Genomic DNA, 27,861 nt, shown 5'->3' on the forward strand with positions numbered 1-27,861 from the left:
CCCTGGAGAACACTGGATCGCTTTCTTCCTCGACGAAGACGGTACAGGGACATACTTCGATAGCTACGGAATACCGCCCTTGTATCCGGGTTTTTTCCTACGTCTCCGGCGAAATTCCAATATTTATCGATGGAATACCGAACAACTACAAGGGCTTTTCTCTCAAACCTGCGGACTCTACAGTTGTGTATTTTTATATTATATGTGCAGCGGTTACGATCTCGATGGATTTCTTAGTCTTTTTTCCGAAAATTGCAAATATAACGATCATTTAATCGTAGAATTATTTCATAAAATTTTTCTTCGCGAAAAAAAACATAAAAAATATAATGTTAATTAATAGCGTGTTTAATTGTAAGAAGATATAAAAAAAATTTTTGCGAAGTACTACGAATTGTATGCGGGTATATTAATAAATGTGAAAATTTTTTATCTTAATTCGTGTTTAATACTTTTAACTTTTCCCTTCTTCCTTTATAACACCCCCGCCTCGCGTTCAATCATCCGCATGTTCATCTTTTTACCTCTGTAGTGCAATGTAGTCTAATTATAATAATTATAATAATTATAATAATTATTGTCTCCTACTGAGATGCTTTGTCTCTTTTTCCGATAAAGTGCGTCATGAACCGTTCGAGCGGGGGGGGGGGGCTTGTTTCGATATTCCATAGCGGGCCCCGAGACGGAGTGGGGAGGTAAGGATTGTTTCCTCGAGACATATACCGCCGGCTACCCTCCGAAAGTCGGTAGGTGGGGGGGGGGGGTTCGTTCTGCCAAGACGTAGCGAGAGCGACTAAGGGCTAGGTAACGGGAATTTGAATCGGAACCCTATACAGGTGGGCCAGGGCTGGAGTGGGAGGAGGATTGCTTCTTCGAGTCTAGTACCGCGGAGGTAGGGAAATAAAAATTTGATAAATCGGCGACACAGCCGGCGTCGACCAATCGCAGCTCTGGGCCACTATGGTGCGAGCCAATCAAACTCTGGACCACTATGGTGCAAGCCAATCAAACTCTGGGCCACTATGGTGCAAGCCAATCAAAATCGAGACTTCGGGAGGTGGGGCATTGTTTCCACCAATCAGAACGCCTCCCTCCACTTCACCTGGCCACGCCCACGGCGCCAGGGGCCGAGTGGTGGGGGTTTGTTTTGACGCACCATAGTGGCCCATATCTACTGATCTCTCTCGATTAATGTTAAGTGCTCATGGCTCACTGCTGACTGCTGAGTCCGGGAAAGCCGGCCGGTCGTGCTTGTTATGTGAGATCGACTCGTCGATTGCTAATTGGCCCGCGAAATATCACGCGAGGTCGCGAACCAATAATGGTCGCATTCCGCATAGTGCGAGGAAGTCCTCGATATGGCAACAAACATATCCTTTTCTTTGTCGCACAGGCTCTCCGGGAGCCACGTGTCTATCACGCGAGAAATTTCGAGAAAGTGGCGCTCGAAACCTTAACAGATTTTTTGGAGAGTTATTCGCGTTTAAAGTAAAAAGCTGCTTTCTTATTCAAATGCGAATGTCTCGGCGAAAAATCATCGTATCGAGATGAATGAAAAAGCATTTTAAAGAAGAAACTCTGTACTATCATATGCTTTTTATCCCTTTGAGTTGCGACATTTGACTCACGCCATGTGCCGTGGCAAACTCGGACCATTATTTTTCAATTTCGTATGCTCTTGCTTTGTTATCCGCCATTTTAAATAAATTTATCTCGCAACATTGAAATAAATCGATTTTTAAAGTAGAGATTCCAAGCTTCGTTTTCATTTTTTACAGACCTTTCTATCTTTATTATTTACGAAGTTATCGTCATTTGAAATTTGGTGATTTTTTCCCAAATTTTAAGTGTACCGCTTTTGTTTGGACTGAGTGTATTAATAAAAGGGGAGGTATTTTCTCTTCTTTTTCTTTCCAGCATCCTAATTACCATTGGCTCTTACTTGCCAATTTTAACATTTCATGAGTAATTTGTTACGAAAGAATATTGTCGATTGTTACTCTAAACAATTATTTTACATTCATCATAGAGAATTATATCATTCGCAAATATTCCATTTATTACAAATAAATTTAATTACGTCTTTGAAATTTAATAAGTACGTACTTGTATCTCTGGAAAATTTGCTAGGATAATGATCGCAAAATCTATCGTAACAGCGGTTGTGTCGGAAGCCTAATAAATAAAAATTTTATTTGTTAAGTAAAATAATAAACAAATAAGAACAAGAAAATGATGTAATGTATTGAATATTACAATATTGAGATAGAATGGGCTAATAAGAAGCATAAATTTACTTACATTGTGCAAAAATACTTCTTAGTAATCAATTTTTCAATCCTTCTTTTAAAAACGGAAGACATTTAAATTAATACGGGCGCAGGACATTTAAATTTTTGTTAACTTTTTAATCGCTACATATGTGTAGAAGACATTCAGCATTATTTATCAAGTGAGTATTTTTCTGATGTTTAATAAACATTTCTGATAATAAAATCTCTTATTAAAGTATCCTCTACACTTAATATTTCAACGTTATCTCATTTAAATTAATGACTCAATAATCTGCGGTTCATTATCATAGGCCGGTGTGAAGTTAGCACCTCATTCAAAAATCGAAAGATTTATTGTTCTATTTGCATTCCAAATAATTCTATAGTTCCTGATAGGTTTTAGAAATAGTTCCAATTTGCAATTAACAATTCCATATTTTTTCTTAAAAACAACTATGTGTTTTCTTTACACCAATTGATTCCTCTCATTATTTTGTACATAAAAGTATTAAGGTAAGATAATCGAAAAATGAATATTTTACAAGATATTTTACGGTTTATGTAAAATTAAGAAATTATTTCAAGCCTCATAACTCGAAAAGTACTTAACGAAAAGGTACTTAATTATAGTGTTTTGGAAAGCTCTCGAGATAAGCTACAAGAATATGCAAAAACATATAGGGTATCCCACTCAAAAAGTTGGAGGTGACTTTCACATAACCTTGACAACGCTATTCGAGGTCATAATAATGTTGCTATGTAATGCGCCACATAAAACCCTATAACTTTCGTATGTGAAACATTTTTTTTTAAATGCGTATTTTTCGAAATATTAAGGGGTTTCCACACTTTTGGTAAACCCTGTACATGTATAGTACTCTGCGACAATCTCTATATACAATAAAAAAGATATTTGCATATAATTTTCTAACAATATAAAATGTTTTATGCAAATTGATGTAATGTCGTAAAATTTATAAATAATATAAATATTTTCATAATACATTCTTTGTCTCAAAAGCATCGAAATGATAGATTTATATCGATAATATAATAGGTTTCATCGTCCATTTCCAGACGCAACCATAATATATATTTTTTTCGTCTCTCCGATATATGCAAATGAGATATTTGTACTGAGGCGTCTTTTTCTAACGATATTCATTGGAATATCGTGATCAGATATGATAAATGTAAGATATATGAATAATTTATCACTTTGGAAAAGGCAATTTACTTTCTGCTATAATTTCAAAAAAATGTTGCTTTGTACATTTCACATTATTGAAATATTTTTCCTTAGAAGGATTTCCTTCTAAGGCTATAGTTTATAGTAGTGTAGGGAAAGCCGCAGCATAAATTTCATGTATATGCTATCAAGTTGAAACTTTTCAAATATTATATTATTTGTAGGCAACGGCAATGAAAGTAATTTTTTTTTAGACACCAATAGACACCACACTGCCGGGTAGGCTATCGTATATTCGAAGCTTGGTGTTATCAAAAAAATCGCCAGCGATCAGTATAATTTGCTCCAATAATTTGTTAGCTTTTGTCGCTATATGACATGCTACAATTATATAAGAATTATCGCAATATATAGCACACTTTCAAAATAAGAATCCTCTTATTACGTGTAAAAATCGGTTCAATGATTCATTTTATCTGGATTTTTATTCTTATCAAATATGCCTTTTAGTTGAGGCAGTGTCTTTATGATCTCTGAATTAAATTTCGTTTAAATTTCGCTTCCAGAATACACATGCAAATCGTAACTGATGTAAAACATTTTTGAAAGTAACCAGCACACAAATTAAAATCGCTTCTCGAATTTTTTTTGAATAACCAACATACAAATTAGATCGACTCTAGATTTTTTTTGAATAACCAGCACACGAATTAAATCGCCTCTGGAATACTTTTCGAATAACCAGCATCAGAATTAAATCACCTCTGGGTTTTTCTTAAACCAGCACACGAATTAGATCGCCTCTGTATTTTTTTTTAATAATCAGCTCACGAATAGATTGCCTCCCAAATAAATATTTTAAATAACCAAAGCGCACATGCAAACGGGAATCGAGACCTATCGGTAATATCGGGACTCGGGATAGATCGAGATTTTTGATTCCCGACGGTTCCCGATGAGTCCCAAAGTCGAGATGATTCGATGTACGCAACACATTACAATAATAAATTCGAATAAAATTACAATTTCACTTTTTATTCATTTATTTGAACAATTTTTACTAAAAATTTAAGAATTATTAATAATTTAAAATAAAAAATGCAATAAAATAAATAAAATTTTTTAATATTAAATAATAAAATTTATTAATAAAAAAATAAATAAAATTAATAAAATTAATTAGAAAATATGAAATATGTATGTATATTTATATTCGAAACGTACGGTACGTAAGCAACTACTTTAACAAATTATTAAAAACTATATTAAATAAATAAATAAATAAATAAATAAAAAAGTAAACATAAAATATATAATTATAGAATGAAAATATGTAATTATAAAACATAAAATAATAAACAAATATATAATTATAAATATATATGTATAATTATTAATATATAATTATAAATCTATATATAATTATAAAATTAGAAAAATTTATTATCATTGTAAATTTAAGTAAGATCTCTTTTATTTTTATTTTAAATCAATATATCAGTATAATTTTATTCAGTATAACTTTATTATTCGAATGCACATTATTAATAACAATCATGACAAAATTTCTTATTTTATTGTATATAATTGATAATAAATATTATGCGATCTTTTAATTTTTCAATTTTTGATTCTTAATTTTTGACACGATTGTATTACTTAAATTCGTTGAGAATAATTTAAATTGCCAAAACGTTCGATAGCCTTTTTATTATTGTTTTTAAAATATATCCTTGCGCCTGAATTACAACGTATTGATTCTTATTGACTCTTATTAGCTCGCTTCTAGTTTAGACAATTATATATATAATTATAAGTAAAAATATAAATAATTAAAAATATCCATATTTATTTATAAATACTGATAAAGAAGAGATATAAATATATAAAAATATCTATATTTTCAATAAAATAATTATATTTGTAACAGAAACATGATTTTATTTAATGTTTTTATTTTGTTATTTAAAAATATTGTTTCTTTTAGTATCTTGACCTTGTTTGAATAATCGAACGTTTAGTTAGGATATTGAAAAATATTCAGTTAAACAGTCATATGCCTTCGAATAGTAAAGTTTAAGTCTGTGTTGAAATAAAAGTAAATTATCTTTATAAAATGTCTGAGAACAATAAAGAAGAAATAATTAAGAAATTACAAGATGGAAAATTACAATTATTCCAAAAACCTATTACAGATAAAACCAGTGTTTGCTGGAATAATTTTAAGGTATTTATATATATATATATATATATATATATATATATATATATAACACGTTTTAAAAATTTATTACAAATTTGATATATTATGTATACTTGCGTTATATGAAAAATTTTCTAATATTCTAATTTTATAATAATTTCCTTTATTTAATTCTTTTATCCAGTTGATTGTTGAATCTGGAACGAATGCTTCTATTGGTTTTGTGCAATGTACAAATTGTCAAACCATTTTATCATATAAAAATAGCACAACTGGCATGAATCGTCATAAATGCGTTTTAAAAAGTACTACAGAATCAAATACTATATCAAAACAGGATAAAGATAAGATAAAACTTAAATGTGTTTTGATGTGTGCAAAAGATTTGCGTCCATTTAATTTTGTTGGAGGTAATGGATTTCATGATCTTGCTCAAGAATTGATAAATACAGGTTCTAAATATGGCGAAATTGATGCGGCTTCAGTTCTGCCACATCCTACAACAGTGTCACGACACTTAGCAGAGATGGCAGGTGAAATAAGACTAGAAATAATCCCGAAAATTAAGACAGCTATAGCCGAAAAACAGTGCGCCATGACTTGCGATTTGTGGACAGATAATTATCGAAAATTACATTACTTGACAATAACAAGTAGTTATATTGAAGAAATTTTACATAAATGGAAACTTAAAACAAATGTAATATCAACCACCAAATTTCCAGATACTCCTAAAACAGGTGAAAATATTTTATTAGAAATACAAGAGCAAATGTCGATGCTTGATATAACTGACTTGAAAAATATCACTTTTGTCACTGATCAAGGATCAAATATAAAAAAAGCTCTAGAAAATTATAAACGATTATCTTGTTTAGCGCACTGTTTAAATACATCTTTACGTCATACTCTGGACGAAACATTTTTAAATGAAGAAGTACCTGATGTCTTTTTTTCCATCCAAAGCGCACGAAGAATTGTAGGTTATATGAAAAGATCAGGCTTAGTAGTCCATCTTGAGAAAACTTTAAAACAAGATATTGAGACAAGATGGAATAGCATTTTCATATTGTTAAACTCTTTACACACACAGTATGAAGAGATTGCAAATATCTTATTAGAGAAAAACAAATATTATATGATATCCGCATATAATAAAAAATTGATGGAGGAAATAATAAATTTTTTAAAACTATTCAAAGATGCTACGGATGATTTAGAAGGAGAAAAAGAACCGACACTTCCACTCGCAGTTCCTTGGACTTACTCGTTATTGAACAATTGTAATATCACAAGTACTGATACTGAGGTAATTTTTCAACTTGCTTGTTAATTTAATAATGTGACGTTTAGAACACATATGCGCGCGCATGCACACACACACACACACACACACACACATACACACATATACATATGTTTAGAACATACATTTAATTTATTGATGTTTAAATTACAGCCAATGCAAAAAATTAAAAAACGAGCTGAGAAATTTTTAATGGAAAAAATATTAAATGAACTTCAAGATATTCATTATGTATCTACATTTTTACATCCAGCATTTAAAGAACTTTCAGTCTTAAGCCATGAGCAAAAAGTAAAAATTCACGAAAATGTTAGATATATGTACGAAGACATAAATTTTGATCAAGGAACTGTCTCAGAACCTCCGATGAAGAAGTTTCGAGAATGGCGGTCAAGTAATTCTCACAAAAAAGATGAAATTGAAAAATATTTAAACATAGAATTATTAGAATGTGAAAGCATATTACTATGGTGGGAAATATATGCAAATCATCTGCCAAAGCTGGCTAAAATAGCTAAACGAATTTTTTGTATTCCTACTACCAGTGCAGCTAGTGAAAGAAATTTTAGCAAAGCAGGACTTATTATAACAAATCGACGTAGCACCATTGAGCCTGATCGCGTAAATGATATTTTACTTATTCATAATAATAAGCTGTCTTAATTTTAAAAATACATATAGATTTTTTAATTTTATTTTAAATTAATTATTTTATTTATTTATTTATTTAATTTTTATTTTATCGTATTATATTTTATTTATATTTTTACTCTATTTTATTTTATTTTATTTCTATTTTTATTGTATTTTATTTTATTTCTATTTTATTTTTTTTTATTTTTATTATAATTTATTATTATTGTATTGTATTGTATTTATTTATCTAATTTATTTAATTTATTTTTATTTTATTTTATTGTATTTTATTTTTTTATTTAATTTACTTAATTTATTTTTATTTTATCGTATTATATTTTATTTATATTTATATTTTATTGTATTTTATTTTATTTCTATTTTATTTTTTTTTATTTCTATTGTATTGTATTGTATTTATTTATTTAATTTATTTAATTTATTTAATTTATTTTTATTTTATTGTATTATATTTTATTTATTTATTTTATTTATTATATTTAGTTTTACATGTTTTATTTGCACACACATACATTTCGGATAATATATATATATACACACACATACATATTCACATTTTCAGCTCTATTTTAAATGTATTTTGTTATTAAATGTGTTATTAAATGACATTAATTTTTCTTATTTTATTACCTATTTTATTCACAAAATTTATTTATTATTAAAAAAATTTCTTATTATTTTTTTCATTTTATTTTATTAATAATTTTTAGATTTAAAGCTAAAGTTGTTTAAATAATTAAATAGCAAAAATGCAATTTTTTTTACGAATTTATTGTCATGTGTTGCGTACAACGCCGAGTCGTTTCGATTTCGGTTGCTGAATCCTGAATCTTACCTACCCCCACTCCATCTAATAGAACATCGAGACTTGGGAGTCTCGGGACTCGCTCGTTCTCGAGCGTCTATTCTCGATAACAGCGCTCCCGATAATCTGAGTATCGAGAATCCAGTCTCGCTGGCGAGAACGAGCGGGAGTGAGAGCAGATTTGCTCGCCTCTAATGGTTATGTATGTATAAAAGTGATGCGAGAGTTACATGAGGAAGCCAGGTAATAAGAACGAGCGAAATAACATTAAGAGCGAACGAGATAGAAATAGCACGACCAACGAGGACTCGAGCTCGAGCTCGGATCTTTCTTTCACACTATTATTTTCCTCTCGCCGCATCTATTACTGTCTCACTCGCTCTCGATTCTTGGGTCCACTTATCTATTCGAGCTGTCTATCACGATTGTCAAGTGTGACGGAGAAAGCAAGACCATGAGTCTCTACTCATGGTCTTGCTTTCTCTCTCTCTAGCGAGCGAGATGACCGATCATCAAAGAGTTCCGAAGTCTCTTACAATCGGTTTCTTCGCTTCCTCTATCCATTCCGAATTCATGAAAATGTAAACATCTTATAAAATAAAAATTGAAACTTTTATTTTTAATTTCATCGGTTTGAAAATAATTTTAATAAATTAATGAAATTTTTGCGATTAAAATGATATTAAACACGGCGTAAATCGGGTAATTTTTAATTAGTCTGATAATACAAGTTTTATAATTATTTATTTAACTAAATTTAAATTTATGTGATTTATATCGTGTTTGATATTATTTTAATCGCAACATTCTCATTATTCTATTAAAATTACTTTCAAATGAATAAAAAATGCATTTTATTTTCTGACATATATTCGTGAATATTATAAATAAAGTCTCATGTAAGAGACTTCGCAATGTTCGACATCGGGAACTTTTTCGTTATTTATAATAATTTACGACTTTAAATTGCCATAAAATAAAAACTAAAGCTTTTATATTTTATTTGATCTTTTTTGATAAAAGGGATTAATGAAATTTTTGCGTCTAAAATGACATCGAACACAATATAATTCGGATAACTTTTACTTATTGTTATATAAGTAAAAGAATGTATCTAATTGAAAATTATTCGAATAGAATGTTGGGTTGTTTAATGTGATTTTAGTCGTAAAAACCATATTAATTCTAAAATTATGTTCAGTAAGATAAATTAAGTAATGTAAAAATTGTAGTTTCTAATACATTTTCAATGTTATCAATTGTAGTGTTCACATGACATCTTCTGATACATTTAAATATGTGAAAGAAAGAAAGAAATTATTTTAATATGTATAATAAATTAAGATAATTTGTTTCACTGCACAATATATAGATCATTTAATATTAATTATATCGACTATATTTAGACCAGGAGACGTCATGTGAACACCACAATTGATAACATTGAAATTGTATTAGAAACTAAAATTTTTACATTACTTAATTTATCTTACTGAATATAATTTTAGAATTAATATGATTTTTACGACTAAAATCACATTAAACAACCCAACATTTTATTCGAATAATTTTCAATTAGATACATTTTTTTACTTATATAACAATAATATACTTATATAACAATAAGTAAGTTATCCAAATTACCCATAAAACATTAAAATATACATAGTATATGCGGTATATATACATTTATGTATATTGTATATTCCATGTATATACCTCATTTAGCAAATACACATACAATGTATGTGAAAAGTATATGCAAATGTAACCGGAACTATGTACATAATAGATCCATAGTATATACATATGCACATGATTAGTACAATCTATGTATATACATTCTGTATATACATTTTACATTTAGTATGTACGTACTGTGTATGTACATCTGTATATAAATTACATATCAAATAAACATTAAAATAATATACTTAGTATATACATCGTATATACATTTATATATTTCATGTATGTACTTCATTAATCGAATAGACATACATTGACATATGATATGTATGTGCAAATGTAATCTTTACTCTGTATATACATAGAAGATCCATGGTCTCTCTCTCTCTCTCTCTCTCTCTCTCTCTCTCTCTCTCTCTCTCTCTCTCTCTCTCTCTCTCTCTCTCTCTCTCTCTCTCTCTCTCTCTCTCTCTCTCTCTCTCTCTCTCTCTCTCTCTCTCTCTCTCTCTCTCTCTCTCTCTCTCTCTCTCTCTCTCTCTCTCTCTCTCTCTCTCTCCCTCTCTCTCTCCCTCTCTCTCTCTCCCCCTCTCTCTCTCCCTCTCTCTCTCTCTCCCTCTCTCTCCCTCTCCCTCTCACTCTCTCTCCCTCTCCCTCTCTCTCCCTCCCTCCCTCCCTCCCTCCCTCCCTCCCTCCCTCCCTCCCTCTCTCTCTCTCTCTCTCTCTCTCTCTCTCTCTCTCTCTCTCTGTGTGTGTGTGTGTGTGTGTGTGTGTGTGTGTGTGTGTGTGTGTGTGTGTGTGTGTGTGTGTGTGTAAAGTCATGTATATATTTTATGCTTTTACTAATCTACCTATATTATATATATACTATATTATACTATACTATTATTATATATACATATACATAAAAATCATGTAAAAGGGAAACAATACTACTAAAGAAAAAACAGACTTAAATAAACCACACATATATTGCATATGTAACTTCGGATACAATTATTTATGTCTTTATAAAAACATAAATTTTTCTTGAATATATAATATTGAATACAATATTATCCATACATGTAATCTCGAAAATGGATAAAAAAATTATTTTTTGATATTTTTGGAAATTATAGGCTATTTTATTAATTAATACATCTTGTTATTGTAGTTATATAATTATTGTAATATAATAAAAAATGTAAACAAGAAGAAACTACAAATATTAAAATCTATTATTATTTAAGCAAAAAGAAAATTATTTAACATGTAAAAATAAAAAATTGCACAAATTAATTTAATTGATTTAAAAATTTAAACAATAAAAAAACTGCAAACATGTTTTAAATTTTAAAAGAAAATAAAATATTAAAATCCATTTTAAAGTAAGCAATAAGAAAATTAGATTACATCTAAAAATTAAATTGCACAAGTTAATTATTGATTTATAATATATAATAAAACAAAAAATAGATTAAATTATATATATATATATATATATATATATATATATATATATAATACAGAGTATTACATAAAGTGTTGCAAGTTGTTTTCTTTGCCAGTACTAAAGATTAACTTGAATTTTTTTATTAAATGGAACAAGATACCTGAAAATTTGATGGATCAAAAAAAATAATGTTGGGAGTTTTTAAGGAACAAAAGGGAAACTTTCCTTTTATTTTTCTTAAATAGAACTACTATAATTTTTTTATATAAATCGATTTCTTGCAATATTTAGCATAAAGAATAAGAATAGTATATGATCAAAAAGGGAATAGATATTTTGTACTTTAATATGACATAATAATCTTATATAAACAATAAAATATCTCTCAAAATATTCATTTTCCAATAATCTTATCTCAATATTTTTATGCATAAAATAATGGAAAGAATCAATTGATGTAAAGAAAACATAGTTTTTTTCCAGAAAAAATATGTAACTGCTAGTTGCAATTTATATACTTTTTCTTGAAAACAACACGTGTTTTCTTTACACCAATTGATTCTTCTCATTATTTTGTGCATAAAAGTGTTGAGGTAAAATCATCAGAAATTGCGTATTTTAAAAAATATTATATAGTTTATGTAAAATTATGCCACATTAAAGTACAAAATATCGTATAAAATATTCACGTTTTGATCATCCTACCCTTATAACTTTTTGTGTCAAATATTGCAAGAAATCGGTTTATATAAAAAAAATATAGTGGTTCCACTTAAAAAAATTAGGAGAATCCCCTTTTGTTCGTTAAAAGCCTCCGACATTTATTTTTTTATCCACCAAATTTTGAAGCTCTCATTTAATTCAAAAATTCAAATTAATATCTCTAGCAGTTGCAGAAGAGACAGCTTATAATACTTTATGTAAAATACCTTGCATATTGAAATAATATTATTACTTAATATTAAGCATGAACTTTTTACGTCAAAATTTCTTTTCCATTGTTAATGAGTCGACTCTTCAGTTCTTTCATCTTCTTCAGACATGATGTTTTTATTTTTGTTATTATTGTTAAAGCGATCTTTGCTTCTTACAAGCCACGCTTTTATAAAACATATTATTTCGGAATCTGTACAATCTTGAGTGTTCTTATTAAGTCGTACAGCAGCTGTAAACATTTATACAAGATATATATATAGAAAAAAAAAATATATATATATGTATTTATTTAAAAAAAAATATATATATATATATAGTATATCTTTTATGTTATAAAGTATTAAGGCATACGCGTGCTTGTGCCACTATATATATATATATATTTCAAATATATTTTATGTAAAATACATAAATATTTAAAATTATGTTATGTTACACGTAAATACACATACAACAATTATGTCTAAATTGCTTTATTTTCTTTGTTAATCTTTAAGATTCATACTAACTCCCTCAACCAAATAAGCAATCCATCTTACTATTTACTACACGTGTGTTTTGTGCACAGGACACGCGACAGTATCCCTTAATACCTTATATTAAAATTAAGTATGTGTTTGTATCATATTTAATTTTAATTTTTATAATTTATATGAAAATAATAAAACATTATTTGTTTTTCCAGTTCATATAGTTTTATTAAACTGAATTAAAATTAGATCATACCACATTTTTAGTAACATATAAAATATAAATATATGCCGATAAAAGTATATCAAAATATGAATGCTTGCAAAGATGTTGTACTCGTTTTGAAATTTTATTTCAAATAAAAAAATATTAACGATTTTATACAAAACTTTTTTACCATATGTTTGGCTATTAGATAGGCTATTAAAAGCAAAAACTCTATATTGCATTATAATATATGTATGTTACAGAAATAATTATAATTTTTTAAAAAGTCTCGTTGTTTATGTGTATATGTCAATAAATAAATAATAAAATATTATAAGTTTATGTAATATTTATAATATAAAATAAAATATAAATATACCTTAAAATAAAATTATTTACAACTTTAACGAATACACATGATACTTTTCAATTATTCTTTCTTTATTTTCTTTCATTTCATTATGTAATATTAATGTTTCCACTTTAAAAAATACTTAATATTATTTATTTTTTGATAAAATTAGACAAAAAGACTTTATAAAGTAATTTAATAACTTACAGATAATAATAGATGCAACAGCTAAATTTTTGAATACTTTTTTTTTCTTTGTTCCTTCCCAAGAATAAGACATGCCGACTTCATTAGTAAAAACCCGATACATTATCCTTCGTACAACTTCTTTAACGTTAAGTCCTCCAATACGACTTAAATTTTGAGACTGGAATGATAAGAAGATAAAAATTTAATTATTTATATTTATTATTCAATATAATATATATATATTTTCACAGACCTTTTTAAATATAGAAAATATTGAATATATTACAAATTATTTATATTATTATATATTTTTGTATATATATAACCTTACAGAGATTTTTTTAGTTAAATAATATAGAAAAAAAATGTTAATGTAGAAAATATAGTGCTAAATATAGAAAATATTGAACATATATTATATATATTACATGATTACAGAATATTCTAATATGATATATTAATTCTTTGACACTACTGCACTCTTTATTTAGTAGAGAAATATTTTGATTTCTCTTACCAATATTGTTTTATTTTGTTCGGAACTCATTAACCAATCTTCCAATTGAACCAAAGCATCATCATTTACTGGGAACAATTTGATAATATCGGGAGCCTCACTACATGCAGATAATTTATTCGTTGCATCTGCTTTATTTTTCAGTACAGCATTCATAATTTCAGAAATGTCATCAATTTTCAAACTGAGAATGTACAATTCTCTCAAAACCCGTTTTTGAAACTCTAAAATGTAAATAATTATATAATTGTAAATATTGTGTAGTAATATTTTCTTACATATAATAATACTTTCTTCCAGAATTTAATTTAAAAACTCTCTCTCTCTCTCTCTCACTCTCTATTTATTTATTTACATATAGATAGTATAATAAATTATTAAATATCAAAATACCTTTCTCACTAATGTTTTGTTCAAAAGCCGAACCAGATTTATGATATAGCGATGCAGTTTTCACTATAGTTCCAGATGTACAAGTAGTATGTGTATTAGAAGTAGAAGCTTTGAGCTGAATATTCTTATCAATATTATTGTCTACTCTCATCTCTAGAAAAAAGGAAATTAAAAATACTTTTTTCGCATATAATTATTAAACTTTTGTATGTATAATATACAATAACTACTACAAATAATTAATAGGGACAAAATGCTAATAGAATTTTAAACTTTTTCCTGTATGTTTTTATATTTTTTTAAATATTATTTTTATTATAAATATTTTCCCAAAAATTGTCTAACTTATTTTGTATTATAAAACATTGAATTAATACAATAACATATTGAATGAATATAATATATGTATTATGCAATTATCGTGTTTTTTACTTTCTATCGCTTGAGTCACTTTGTTCAATTGGAATGTCAGGATATCTTACATCATCTGATGAAGATATTTCTGTTTCAGTGGACAATTCGTATTCATTATCAGATTTGTTAGAATGCCTTCCATTTTTCTTTTTATTTCGTCTATATTTTTGTTTTAATTTTTCATTGTTGGAGGAAAGATTGTTCGTATTCCTTGCCTTATTAGCTTTCTGTTGCGCTGTTTTATAATTGTCTATAAAACCATATTTTAAATAAATAATTTAATTAATATTAAATTGTAAAAGTGAGAAATCTGTGTTTTTACTTCAAAAATAAATTATTAATAAGCCATGAGTATATATAATTATTACTTATATAATACAGTTTCTATATACATATATAAAGATTTCTAAAATTATTTCTAAAATATATTTGTGCCATATATATATTCTGTACGTATATATATTTTTTATATTACATAGAAAGCAATTATACAATAATGATATATTTTATATGTTTAAAAATATATACTTTACCATATACACCCAAAAGAGTAGCTTCATAGAGTATCCAATTTGCTTCGGGCATATGTTTCTTTTTTATGAAGTCTATTATAACGTTTTTTATAGTACCTTCAGGTGGCCAATAACATTGTGCATTTTTTTTTATATACCATGTATTCGGTACTGCTTCTACTGTATCTTCAACATCAAATTTCACAACGAACCAGGTCATCTTGTCATCAGATCGTTGTTAATTTTATAACAAAAAAAATAATATTTTATAATATGTATATATGACAAAAAATATTAAAACACATGCAAATAAATAAGTTTATAAAATATAGCTAATTTTACACACTTTTACTTATTTGATAATAGAAAATAAAATTTGTATGTAAATTTTTATGCAAAAAAAGGTACAAATATATTAATAAAATAAGCATATCTTTCTTATATAAAAAAAATTATTATATAAATATTATATATTATATACAAGTAAATTTCAATTATACATTTTTTGATAAGTTTAAAATTAGCAATCATTTAAATATGTAATAATGGAAATGAAACAAGATTGTGCTTGTAAGGTAGTACTATCAATTTTCTTTTGATAAAGTCGATATTCCATACTTCAAGTGAGTTAGTTTCTTTCTTTATATATTGGATATCAAATAAAGACGAGGAACATGGCTTTGAGTAAAAATTATCTTGCTTACTATATCTGTATCCTAATAAGCATATAGAGGTTTCATAAGAAGCAAAATTTTTAATTTCAACAATTACATTATTTTTTAATTCGACAAATCTATCGGCTATTTTTGAAATATCTAAATAATAATTATTTGTCTGTATTTGTCTGTATTGTGGAGATGTACAATTATTAATCAAAGGACCATTGAAATGTTCCATTAATAGTTTTACACAATCATTATTCGTAATATTAGACAAAACGTTTTGACTTATATTACTTTCCTCAAACACACGATGTATGACTTGTTGTAAAGGCAAAGCAGATTTACGAACCTTTTTTTTTAATTGTTGCATATAATTTTCAAAAGGGAAAGCACTAAAATTATCAAGTGAGCCATATAATTTTACACAGTCACTTAAATGTAAGAAGTTATGTATGTTGTGTGATATAAAGTCTGGACCGTAAATTTTAATAGATTGACAAATATAAATTTTCATTAAACTATTAGCATATAATACATAATTTTCAAATCTCGAATAATATTGACTGATCATTATAGAACTTGCAAGACTTAATGTAATGAAATTATTGTAGACTTTGGATGACAGAACTTCTTTTAAAACTATAGGACCAGCATATAGCAAAAAAAATCTAAATTCCGTAGCTTTATATCTTTTACACTCAAGTATAGAACGTGTCTTTCTGGAAAACTCGTGAGGAACATATCGTTTTAATTTTAGAACATTTTCTGAAATTTTATTAACATCACGAGCTCGTAATTTATGCGGTTGTTTACCATAAATCCATCCATATCGTTTGTGACAAAGAAGTCTTTTCATGCCACCTAATAAAAGATTATGCATATAATCTATTGGAACACTGTCTATCATATTAAAGTTCGGTATATCTAATAGCATACTTCTACCAATATGATGTTCTGGTTGAGCAGTAGTTCTAAATGAAGTATCGGTTCTTTTACAAAAACGCTCTGTTTCAATAAAGCATAATACATGATTAAATAATTCACCTTCTTGGTCACATTTTGTACATGAAAAATGGCCTGTATGATTTTTAATAGCTAAAACAAATGATTTTGCCGGTGAATCACAAATCAACATTAAAATTCGGAATTTATATGTAACAGAATTTATTAATATTCCGTTAGTCGATAGATGAATAGATTCATTTATAAAATCTTTAAAAAAATCATCAGATTTTGGTTTTGCTGAACCATGATATAATGCAACTAAAAACACTTGATTTATAAGAATTTTTATTGATTTTACCGAACATAAAATAGGCCAAAACGAGCTATTTGAACTTTTGCTTAAAGGTAAACCATCAATATTGATAGCTAATAAGAACTCTTCATTTTGTTGTATGCTGATTTTATGATTTATACAAAACGAATTTAACGTTTTCTCTATACCAAAATAAAAATATGTCCCACAACCTATAGATTTTACATTTATTTTTCTGAGTGTTTTGACAAGTCCTTGGATCCTTTGGTATATCATTACATCCCGGTATTTCTCGTATTATAGGAAGTAGTTTTCCTAACGCCGCTAAAGTTATATTTTCGTTTATAGCCCATGCAGCTAGTTTTGAAGTTAACGATACATTATTTTGGGCATTATTACTATTGTTATTATGATTATGTTCAATATTATTTGATGATTCATCGACATTATTAGTAGATAACTCATTGTTGTATGGAATATTAACGTTTATATCATTATTTGCACTATCAATAGTAATATTATCATCTGCGATTTTTCTAATGTTATTAATATTATGAGAATCGTTAAAATTATCTGATAGAGAATCACAAGATAACACTGAATTGTTGCTAATTAATGCTAGAGATCGATTAATCTTATTTGTAAGCTTTCTATGAAACTTTATTTTATTCCTCGTCTCTGACTTATTCATGGCTATTATTATTAGGTTAGACTAAAAACAGAAATGTTCGAGTATCAAGTATTTATATTATATTTTATACATATATAATATATCGTACTTACTTCGAAAAGGAAGGTTTCGTCCAATAACCATATACACAATAAACGAATATGATATATAAAATATGTGTATCACACTACAAAAACTTTTGGCGGGAAAAGGGTATTAACAATCGCGAAATGCAGGCAGCACGAGGTCTTGGCTTACCGTGGCGACTTGGCAGTGAAGAAGATAAAACAAATGTGAATCGCGTATGTAATGCGCATGTGATGCGCAGAGCACTTTGCACATCGCATGTACGCGCGGCCATATTAAAAGCTATTTTATTGATGCTCAAATAATAAATTAGTATTCTCTATTATAATAATAGAATTTATAATAGAAGATACTGACAATTTATTTTCTATTATAATTAATATATATATACGCAATAATATATTAAAAATTAAATATATATAATAAATATTTAATATATTATTGCGAATATATATATATATTAATATATATATTATATATAATATAATTATATAATATATATATTATATATATTGTATATAATATATTTATATAATTATATATATATATATATATATATATATATATATAATGTTATTTAATGTTTTAACATATACACATTATTAATTAAAATATAAATTTATATATATACACACATACATATATATATATATATATATATATATAATTTATATATTATATTAATATTATTTATATTTATAATATTTACTTATAATACTATATTATATCATCTTATATATTAATAATATTATTATAATTTATTATATTGGGTGTCTCTTAAAAGTGAGCCGCTATTTTAGGAATTGCATTCTACTCATCGAAATGAGCAAAAAAGTTCATATAAACAAAAATCCAAAATTCATTTTTGCAGTCATATTTAACTTGAAACTTAAGTAAGATAATTACAAAGCGTGTTTTAATATATATATATATATATATATACACATAGAGAGAGAAAGAGAGAGAGAGGGAGAGAGAGAGAGAGAGAGAGATTGATCATAATTTATGTATATACATCTTACGTACAGCAAAGTATATATGTATTATGTATGTGCAATGTATGTATTTAGAGATTGCATAATGTATGTACGTATAATGTACAGCAATGTATATACATCTTACGTACAGCAAAGCATATACATATTATGTATATGCAATGTATGTATTTAGAGATTGCATAATGTATGTACGTATAATGTACAGCAATGCATATACATCTTACGTACAGCAATTATGTATATGCAATGTATATATTTAGAGATTGCATAATGTATGTACGTGTAATGTACAGCAATGTATATACAGGGTGAGCCATTTTAATTAACGCACGCAATTATTTCGGAAACAAAGCATTTTAGAGAAAAATGTTTCAGACAAAAGTTTTATGGTTTCGAGGGGGCCATAAGATGGTATCATTGGTTTGACCTTGAAGAGTTATTTGAAGGTCACATGAAGGTCACCTTCAATTTCTTAAATGGAACCTACTATTTGTCATTGCATATTCTTGTAGCTTATCTCGAGAGTTTTCCAAAACACTATAATTAAGTACCTTTTCGTTAAATACTTTTTGAGTTATGAGGCTTGAAATAATTTCTTAATTTTACATAAACCGTAAAATATCTTGTAAAATATTCATTTTTCGATTATCTTACCTTAATACTTTTACGTACAAAATAATGAGAGGAATCAACTGGTGTAAAGAAAACACATAGTTGTTTTGAAGAAAAAATATATAATTTGCAATTAACAATTCCATATTTTTTCTTAAAAACAACTATGTGTTTTCTTTACACCAATTGATTCCTCTCATTATTTTGTACATAAAAGTATTAAGATAAGATAATCGAAAAATGAATATTTTACAAGATATTTTACGGTTTATGTAAAATTAAGAAATTATTTCAAGCCTCATAACTCAAAAAGTACTTAACGAAAAGGTACTTAATTATAGTGTTTTGGAAAGCTCTCGAGATAAGCTACAAGAATATGCAATGACAAATAGTAGGTTCCATTTAAGAAATTGAAGGTGACCTTCATGTGACCTTCAAATAATTCTTCAATGTCAAACCAATGATACCATCTTATGGCCCCCTCGAAACCATAAAACTTTTGTCTGAAACATTTTTCTATAAAATGCTTTGTTTCCGAAATAATTGCGTGCGTTTATTAAAATGGCTCACCCTGTATATCTGACGTACAACGAAATATATACATATTATGTATAGACATTTGACATACATTTAACATACATTTATTATATATACATATAAAATACATCAATGTATATACATATTATATATTGTTATGTATATCCAAATCATGTATATGAAATGTATAAACATTTTACATACAAGATATTATTTTCATATCATGGAGAAAATATGCATATTCATAGAATGTCCGATGTTATATGGGTATATTGTGTTCGATGTCATTTTAAACGCAAAAATTTCATTAATCCCTTTTTATCAAAAAAGATCAAATAAAATAAAAGTTTTAGTTTTTATTTTATGGCAATTTAAAGTCGTAAATTATCATATTATAAATTATTATAAATTATTATAAATAACGAAAAAGTTTCCGATGTCGAACATTGCGTAATCTTTTACATGAGACTTTATTTATAATATTTACGAATATATGTCAGAAAATAAAATGCATTTCTTATTCATTTGGAAGTAATTTTAATAGAATAATGAGAATGTTACGATTAAAATAATATCAAATACGATATAAGTGACATTTTAGTTAAATATATAATTATAAAACTTGTATTACCAGACTAATTAAAAATTACCCGATTTACGCCGTGTTTGATATCACTTTAATCGCAAAAATCTCATTAATTCATTGAAATTATTTTCAAAACGATGAAATTAAAAATAAGTTTCAATTTTTATTTTATAAGATGTTTACATTTTCGTGAAATGCAAATGGATAAAGGAAGCAAAGAAACCGATTGTAAGAGACTTCGGAACTTTTTGATGATAGATCATCTCGCTCGCTCTCTACTCATGGTCTTGCTTTCTACGTCACACTTGACAATCGTGATAGACAGCTCGAAAAGATATGCGGACCCAAGAATCGAGAGCGAGCGAGACAGTAATAAATGCGAGCGAGACAATAATAGGAGCGAGCGAAACAGTAATAGATGCGAGCGAGACAATAATAGGAGCGAGCGAGACAGTAATAGATGCGAGCGAGAGAAAAATAATATTGTGAAAGAAAGATCCGATTCTCGAGTTCGAGTCCTCGTTGCTGGTGCTATTTCTCATTCGCTCTTATTGTTATTTTGCTCGTTCTTATTAGCTTCTCGCTTCTTCACGTAACTCTCGCATCACTTTTGTACATACATATGTCTATACATACACACACCCACACCCACACCCACCCACACGCACACACGCGCGCGCGCGCACACACACACACATATATATATATTATATATATATATACAGGGCGATCCTGAAAAACGTTATGTCTTTAAAATGACGTATTCCTGACACCATTCTAAGACAATTTTTCCTTTACCAAAATTTGATTTGAAGCGTAGTTTTTGAATTATGAGCAAAAATAGTTAGTAAATCACGCGTCGGGTACAGAAGGCAGGCAGGAGCGGCGCGGCGTGCCGCGAGCGCGAGCGCAGCTGACCGCCCGACGGGTGATTATCACCGCATGAGTCGCTAACTATTTTATCTTATAACATAAAATTATGCTTTAAATAAAATTTTGGTAAAGAAGAAAATGTCTTAGAATTACGTCAGAAATACGTGTTCCTTAAAATAACGTTATTTTAATAATGAAAAGTTGTTCCGGATCGCCGGCCGTCCGACGTTGCAATCAGCTGATTGCTACACGCGATGTGTGTATGGCGGAGTGTGTGCGTAAGAGAGAGAGAGGGAGGGTAGGAGGGACAGACATTCATACACACGCACGCACTTTTTTTCTCGCTCTCTTTCTCTCTTTTACGCAACACTCATACACTCTCTCATTCAGTCTCTCACTCATACTCTCTCGGTCATTCACTCACTCACTCACCTGCTTACTCACTTGCTCACTCACCTTGTAGCAGCGTAGCGAATCTTCATGCTATGTATTGTTGTTATCTGCTGCACGGTTATGATTGCTAGAGATGCGCGACACATAACTCTTGTGGTCCCGCAGTCTCCGCGGTCCGTCGCTTCGCGTCGAATCATGTGCTGTTTGCATTCGCGTTTCTTTGAAAGTAATTTTTGGTATCGATAAATCAATAGTGAATGAATAAACAGTAAACTCGTTATCGTGTAATCTGTATTGTGTCAATCGAGTGTGAGACTAATAATCGAAAAAATTTCGATGTGTCGCGCATCTCTAGCAATCATAACCGTGCAGCAGATAACAACAATACATAGCATGAAGATTCGCTACGCTGCTACAAGGTGAGTGAGCAAGTGAGTAAACAGGTGAGTGAGTGAGTGAGTGACCGAGAGAGTGTGAGTGAGAGACTGAATGAGAGAGTGTATGAGTGTTGCGTAAAAGAGAGAAAGAGAGCGAGAAAAAAAGTGCGTGCGTGTGTATGAATGTCTGTCCCTCCTACCCTCCCTCTCTCTCTCTTACGCACACACTCCGCCATACACACATCGCGTGTAGCAATCAGCTGATTGCAACGTCGGACGGCCGGCGATCCGGAACAACTTTTCATTATTAAAATAACGTTATTTTAAGGAACACGTATTTCTGACGTAATTCTAAGACATTTTCTTCTTTACCAAAATTTTATTTAAAGCATAATTTTATGTTATAAGATAAAATAGTTAGCGACTCATGCGGTGATAATCACCCGTCGGGCGGTCAGCTGCGCCCGCGCTCGCGGCACGCCGCGCCGCTCCTGCCTGCCTTCTGTACCCGACGCGTGATTTACTAACTATTTTTGCTCATAATTCAAAAACTACGCTTCAAATCAAATTTTGGTAAAGGAAAAATTGTCTTAGAATGGTGTCAGGAATACGTCATTTTAAAGACATAACGTTTTTCAGGATCGCCCTGTATATATATATATATATATATTGTGTTTATGTATAACTTACACAGAATATTTTCTACGTAACACGTTGTAACGCTGTTTTCCCGCAGCTTGTTACGCGTACGATTGTTATGCCGCTGCGTGACAGCGAGTATCTACGACGCGGAATTCGAGAAAGAAAACGCAAGAGTGTAATGCTTTAGTGTGCGCGTACATGTATACTGACGTATACTATTACACGCAAGATGAAAGAGAAGGATGGTACGAGATTGACTCTCCTTGTCACACAAACCGATTATAGCGCCGTCTGTCGCGATAGCGAGCAACTAATTTACAGGACTGCTTTACTCACGTGCCTCAATTTCGCACACACACACATATGCACGAAAGTCTAATAGACCGAAACCTTTTTTATTAGGCTTCTAAACTCATTTCTGTAAGCTCACTTATATTCCTTCATGCAATCTCTTCCAGGAAGTAATCTTATTTTGCACATACAAACTGCAAAACTTTTATATTAAGCAAATATTGTTCCGACTCGACGCTAGAAACCGATAAAAAAACTGTAATTTTGTAATTTTCTTGATTTTTTTATATAAAACCGGGAACTTCCCGGGTTATTTTTATATGTACTTTAATCGCGGAAAAGCATTTATTATTCTGTGCAACTAATAAAAAGTTTTCGGTCTATTTATTTTATCGATAAAAAGGGACAGTCCGGCATCTTCTTAAGGCACATGAAAATTTCCAAGTCCAGGGATTGAAATTTTTTCTATTTCGGTGTTCTGATAACAGTTCCGTTTGCACCCTGAAGAGTTCTCTCGATAAATATTAAGGCCTGAAACCGTAGAGTGAAGAGCGAAAAAGTTCTGGCCACTTTTAGTTACTCGCTCTTAAAATTTCTAAGTCCTACGGAGTTGAAATTGTTTTTGCGAATTTCGGCGTTCTAATTACAATTCCGTTTGCACCCCGAAGAGTTCTATCGATAAGTATTAAGGCCCGAAGCAGTAAAGGGCATAAAAGTTCTGACCATTTTTAACGAAAGATTAGGTGCCGATTTCCATAATAAAAAATTATTTAAAAATATTTAGCAGTCGAAACTATCGTTAAAACCTATCTGGAACTATAAAACTCTTCGAAAACTATAGAATTGCATAGTTTAAATGGCACTTTTCGCATGTTGCGGTGCCACCGAGAAATTGGCACCTTATATTTTCAAAATGCAATTTTTTTAGGTAAATCGCCGGAACTATTTCTAAAACCTCATCAGGAACTATAGAATTATTTGGGGTGCAAATAGAACTCTTAATAAATCTTTCGATTTTTGAATATGGGATGCTAACTTCACACCGGCTTATCATAGCATATCGTTTTTTATTAATATGATTATGATACTCAATGATGTGTGTTTTTAATAATCTGCCTGTCTAGCTAAAATATGATGCACTATAATCTTTACATAAAATTTTATATACTATTTTTTATTTGATTATTTAGAGAGAACGTCTTTATATACTTTAATGAAAGAATGCAATTTGTTTATATCATTTTAAAATAAATTCCGATCATATACATATATGGATCACGTATCTAAAAAACATATAGCATATCATATATGTTAAAAAATATCAGGCGATCCGTGTTATCAACATTGCTTGTAATTGATTTCTTTTTTTTCTTATTTTTATTAAATAATGTTACTTTTGTATGAAGATATATCAAAGGAAGCAACCGAAACCGTTCATTATTATCAAGGTTTTTTACATAATGTAAGTGCATTTATTTACTACACTCAACTCTTTAGCCTTAATTCTTCACGATTTCCTATATTTATACAATACAATAAATTATGTTTGTTTATATAAAAAAAAAATTATGTATAGAAATATTTTACATACCGTTAGTATCATCGTTTTTAAATTATCACGTTCGCGAGCGGAATCCGACAGTGCGACGACAGGAACGGAAAGTCTTTCAGTGAAAAAAAGTGCGCGCCACGTTCACACTCAAAACAGACGTTTATTTCAAGAATAAAAAAGGTGTTCAGTGCAGTGATTGCGGTTTTACAAAAGCGGTTAATCGTAGTCCAAGCGGGATAGCGGTCGTTATAAGCGGTTCGGTTTTCGTATTAATAGAGAAGAAAGCGGAAGTCCGAGTGAGTAAGCGGTCGTATAGCGAAATAGCGTTTTTAATCGGCGGTTTAACAAAAGATGCGGTTCAGCGAAAAGTACGAGACTTCGACTTGCTCGCGTGCGGTGCCCGTTATATGGCGAGCGAAATTCTGGGCCCGTTGCGACGTGGCCCAATAATTTTTGAGCTTTAGCGGTGACCTCATGGCGCCGCGCGTAATTGGCCGCCGATGAGGCCTGACGTTGACAATTCTTTAATTGTCATGCGCGCAACCCTTTTCTGTCAGCTGATTGGCAATCAGCTGATCGTGACGTATGGGCGCGCATGCGCGCCCATACGTCTCTCTTATTTTGTCGACGGTTGATATTGTTGTTGTCAATGTTTATAATCAGCGTTTCTCAGTCGAAGAAAAAATGCGAGATAACGGGAACGGTCGCGTTTTTGTGAAGGATCGAAAGCTCGAGAAGATTCTTGACGCCCGTTAAATTTGAATTCTCGAGTTATAGAATATAATTTAAAATATTTGCGAAATTTAATTCCAGATGATTTTTATAATTTTCGAACATCCCGCCCGCCTCGTCAGTACGTGACGAAATTTGCGAGAGTGTTCGGGCGCGGGCAGATGTCGCGAACGGTCCGATTGATGAATTAGCGATCATGAATGGAATGCGTGACGTGGTACAAAGACACGTGTTGCTCAGTTCATTCGTGTCTTTCGCGAGAATAAGTGACGCGAATAAGTGAATGTGATGAAATATATACAGCGGTGGATAATGTGAAATGTACAGTGATTTAGTGAATAATCTCGCGAATGTAGCAAAACTCAAGAATGATCGTGAAAATTAACCGTGTGCGGTGTAACGGGAGTGGAGCGATTAGTTTTATACATCGAATAAAAATGCGCGGGGACAGCTGAGTAAGTGACAGTGAAATCACGTGATGAGAATGAGATACGGATAGTGCGGCTAAGACAAGACGAAAGAAACGCTGAATGAATATGACGGAACAATACGATATATACAATACATACAGTGACGCGCGAGAACGCCACGCGAAGAGGACGATGCTCGGGTACTACCCGTCCACGTACGGGCGAGCCTCCTTGATTCCCGGTAGGAGAACGATTTTAACTACCGGACGAACGAGCTCTGAGGTGGAGGTTCGAACGGTCACGACGCGGACTGTGCCGTCATTTCTCGGATGCAGTTTGATAATTCGCGCGAGGGGCCATCGGGTTGGTGGAGTAGCCTCCGAACGAATAAAGCACAACGCTCTGATCTCCGGGGCAGGTTTGTCCTTGAGCCATTTTGGTCGAGGTGCCAAAGCGTGGATGTACTCCTGTGACCATCGCTGCCAGAAGTGGTCACGCATTTTTTGGAGTAGCTGCCATCGTGACAGAGTGTTTGATGCCTCCTTGAGTAGTGAAGGCTTGGGAACGGCCAGCAGAGGGGCGCCTATCAGAAGATGCCCTGGAGTCAGTGCGGACAGGTCGTCTGGATCATCTGATAAGGCCTGCAATGGACGAGAATTTAAGCATGCTTCGATTTGAGCCAGAAGAGTACTCATCTCTTCGAAGGTGAGTGTTGTCTCTCCTATCACCCGTCGTAAATGATATTTTGTCGACTTCACCGCCGCCTCCCAGAGACCTCCAAAGTGCGGCGCGGCAGGAGGATTAAAGCGCCACGATATGCCCTCCTTGGTTATTTCCTGAGAGATGCGACGGCCGTCGGAAGAAGACGCACGAAAGAATTCTCGCAGCTCCCTGTCCGCACCGACGAAGTTCGTTCCGCAGTCCGAGTACATTTCCTTGCACAGTCCTCGACGGGAAACGAACCTGCGAAATGCGGCGAGGAATGCGTCGGATGAGTAGTCAGAAACTACATCAAGGTGGACTGCCCTGGAACAAAGACAAACGAACACAACTATGAACGCCTTGTGCGCTCGCTGTCCTCGCCCTTTGGTTGTGCGAATGAATATCGGGCCAGCGTAGTCAACTCCTGTCCTCAGAAAGGGACGTGCGGGAGTAACTCGTCTTCGAGGGAGGTCGCCCATGAGAGGCTGCGGGGTGTTGGCTCGCCAGCGAGTGCACGTCACGCATCGGTGCAGCATCCGCTTGACCACGGCTCGACCTTGTGGGACCCAGAAGCGGAGGCGGAGGAGCCCCAGAGTGAGCTGCGTGCCTCCATGTAGCGTCCGGCGATGGCAAGACTCTATGATGAGCTTGGAGAGCCATGAAGCGGGCGGCGCTATCATGGGGTGCCGTTCGTCGTAGGATGGCATGTTTCAGACGGCCGCCAACACGCAAAATTCCGTTGTCGTCGATGAAAGGATGCAGTCTGGCTAGATGGCTACTACGAGGCATTGGACGTGACTCTCGTGCTGCGGCGAGTTCAGCGGCGTAGTGCACTCCTTGGACGATTCTGAGCCAACGAAGCAGGGCTGCGTCGAGCTCGTCCGGAAGTAGCGTCGTATTGGGAGAACGGCAGACGGCTCGACGCCAACGATGA

The 27,861-nt window shown here is 30.9% G+C and overlaps 2 protein-coding genes across 2 annotated transcripts in view; both read right to left on the reverse strand.

The window, feature by feature from the left end:
- Positions 1–2,091: 2,091 nt before the first annotated feature.
- Positions 2,092–27,861, reverse strand: part of LOC145975859 (uncharacterized) — a 66,073-nt gene continuing 40,303 nt past the window's right edge. Inside the window, exons 9-10 of the mRNA XM_083106599.1 lie at positions 25,123–25,153; positions 2,092–2,175 (exon numbers count right to left, since the gene is read on the reverse strand). Coding sequence (XP_082962725.1) covers positions 2,092–2,175; positions 25,123–25,153 — 115 coding nt within the window. The remainder of the gene's footprint in view (positions 2,176–25,122; positions 25,154–27,861) is intronic.
- LOC145975439 (uncharacterized) lies at positions 12,010–18,388 on the reverse strand. Its single transcript, XM_083105929.1, has 9 exons — positions 18,249–18,388; positions 16,557–18,177; positions 15,567–15,765; positions 15,057–15,283; positions 14,620–14,773; positions 14,563–14,565; positions 14,227–14,450; positions 13,728–13,887; positions 12,010–12,719 (listed from the first exon to the last, which is right to left on the reverse strand). Exons 2-9 carry the CDS (start codon positions 17,739–17,741, stop codon positions 12,556–12,558), a joined length of 2,316 nt encoding a protein of 771 aa, XP_082962055.1. The 5' UTR covers positions 17,742–18,177; positions 18,249–18,388; the 3' UTR covers positions 12,010–12,555.

Source organism: Camponotus vicinus, unplaced genomic scaffold (assembly GCF_025532165.1).
Source record: "Camponotus vicinus isolate PSW18456_S1 unplaced genomic scaffold, iyCamVici1.0 SCAF_8, whole genome shotgun sequence".
Taxonomy (NCBI): Eukaryota; Metazoa; Arthropoda; class Insecta; order Hymenoptera; family Formicidae; genus Camponotus; species Camponotus vicinus.

Excerpts from the sequence above, each read along its gene's own strand:
- LOC145975439 (XM_083105929.1), bottom strand. The coding sequence starts at position 17,741 with ATGATATACCAAAGGATCCAAGGACTTGTCAAAACACTCAGAAAAATA. Across the intron at positions 15,284-15,566 it reads TACTCTTTTGGGTGTATATG|ACAATTATAAAACAGCGCAA; the intron begins GTAAAGTATATA and ends ATGGTTTTATAG. Across the intron at positions 14,774-15,056 it reads AACAAAGTGACTCAAGCGAT|GAGATGAGAGTAGACAATAA; the intron begins AGAAAGTAAAAA and ends TCCTTTTTTCTA.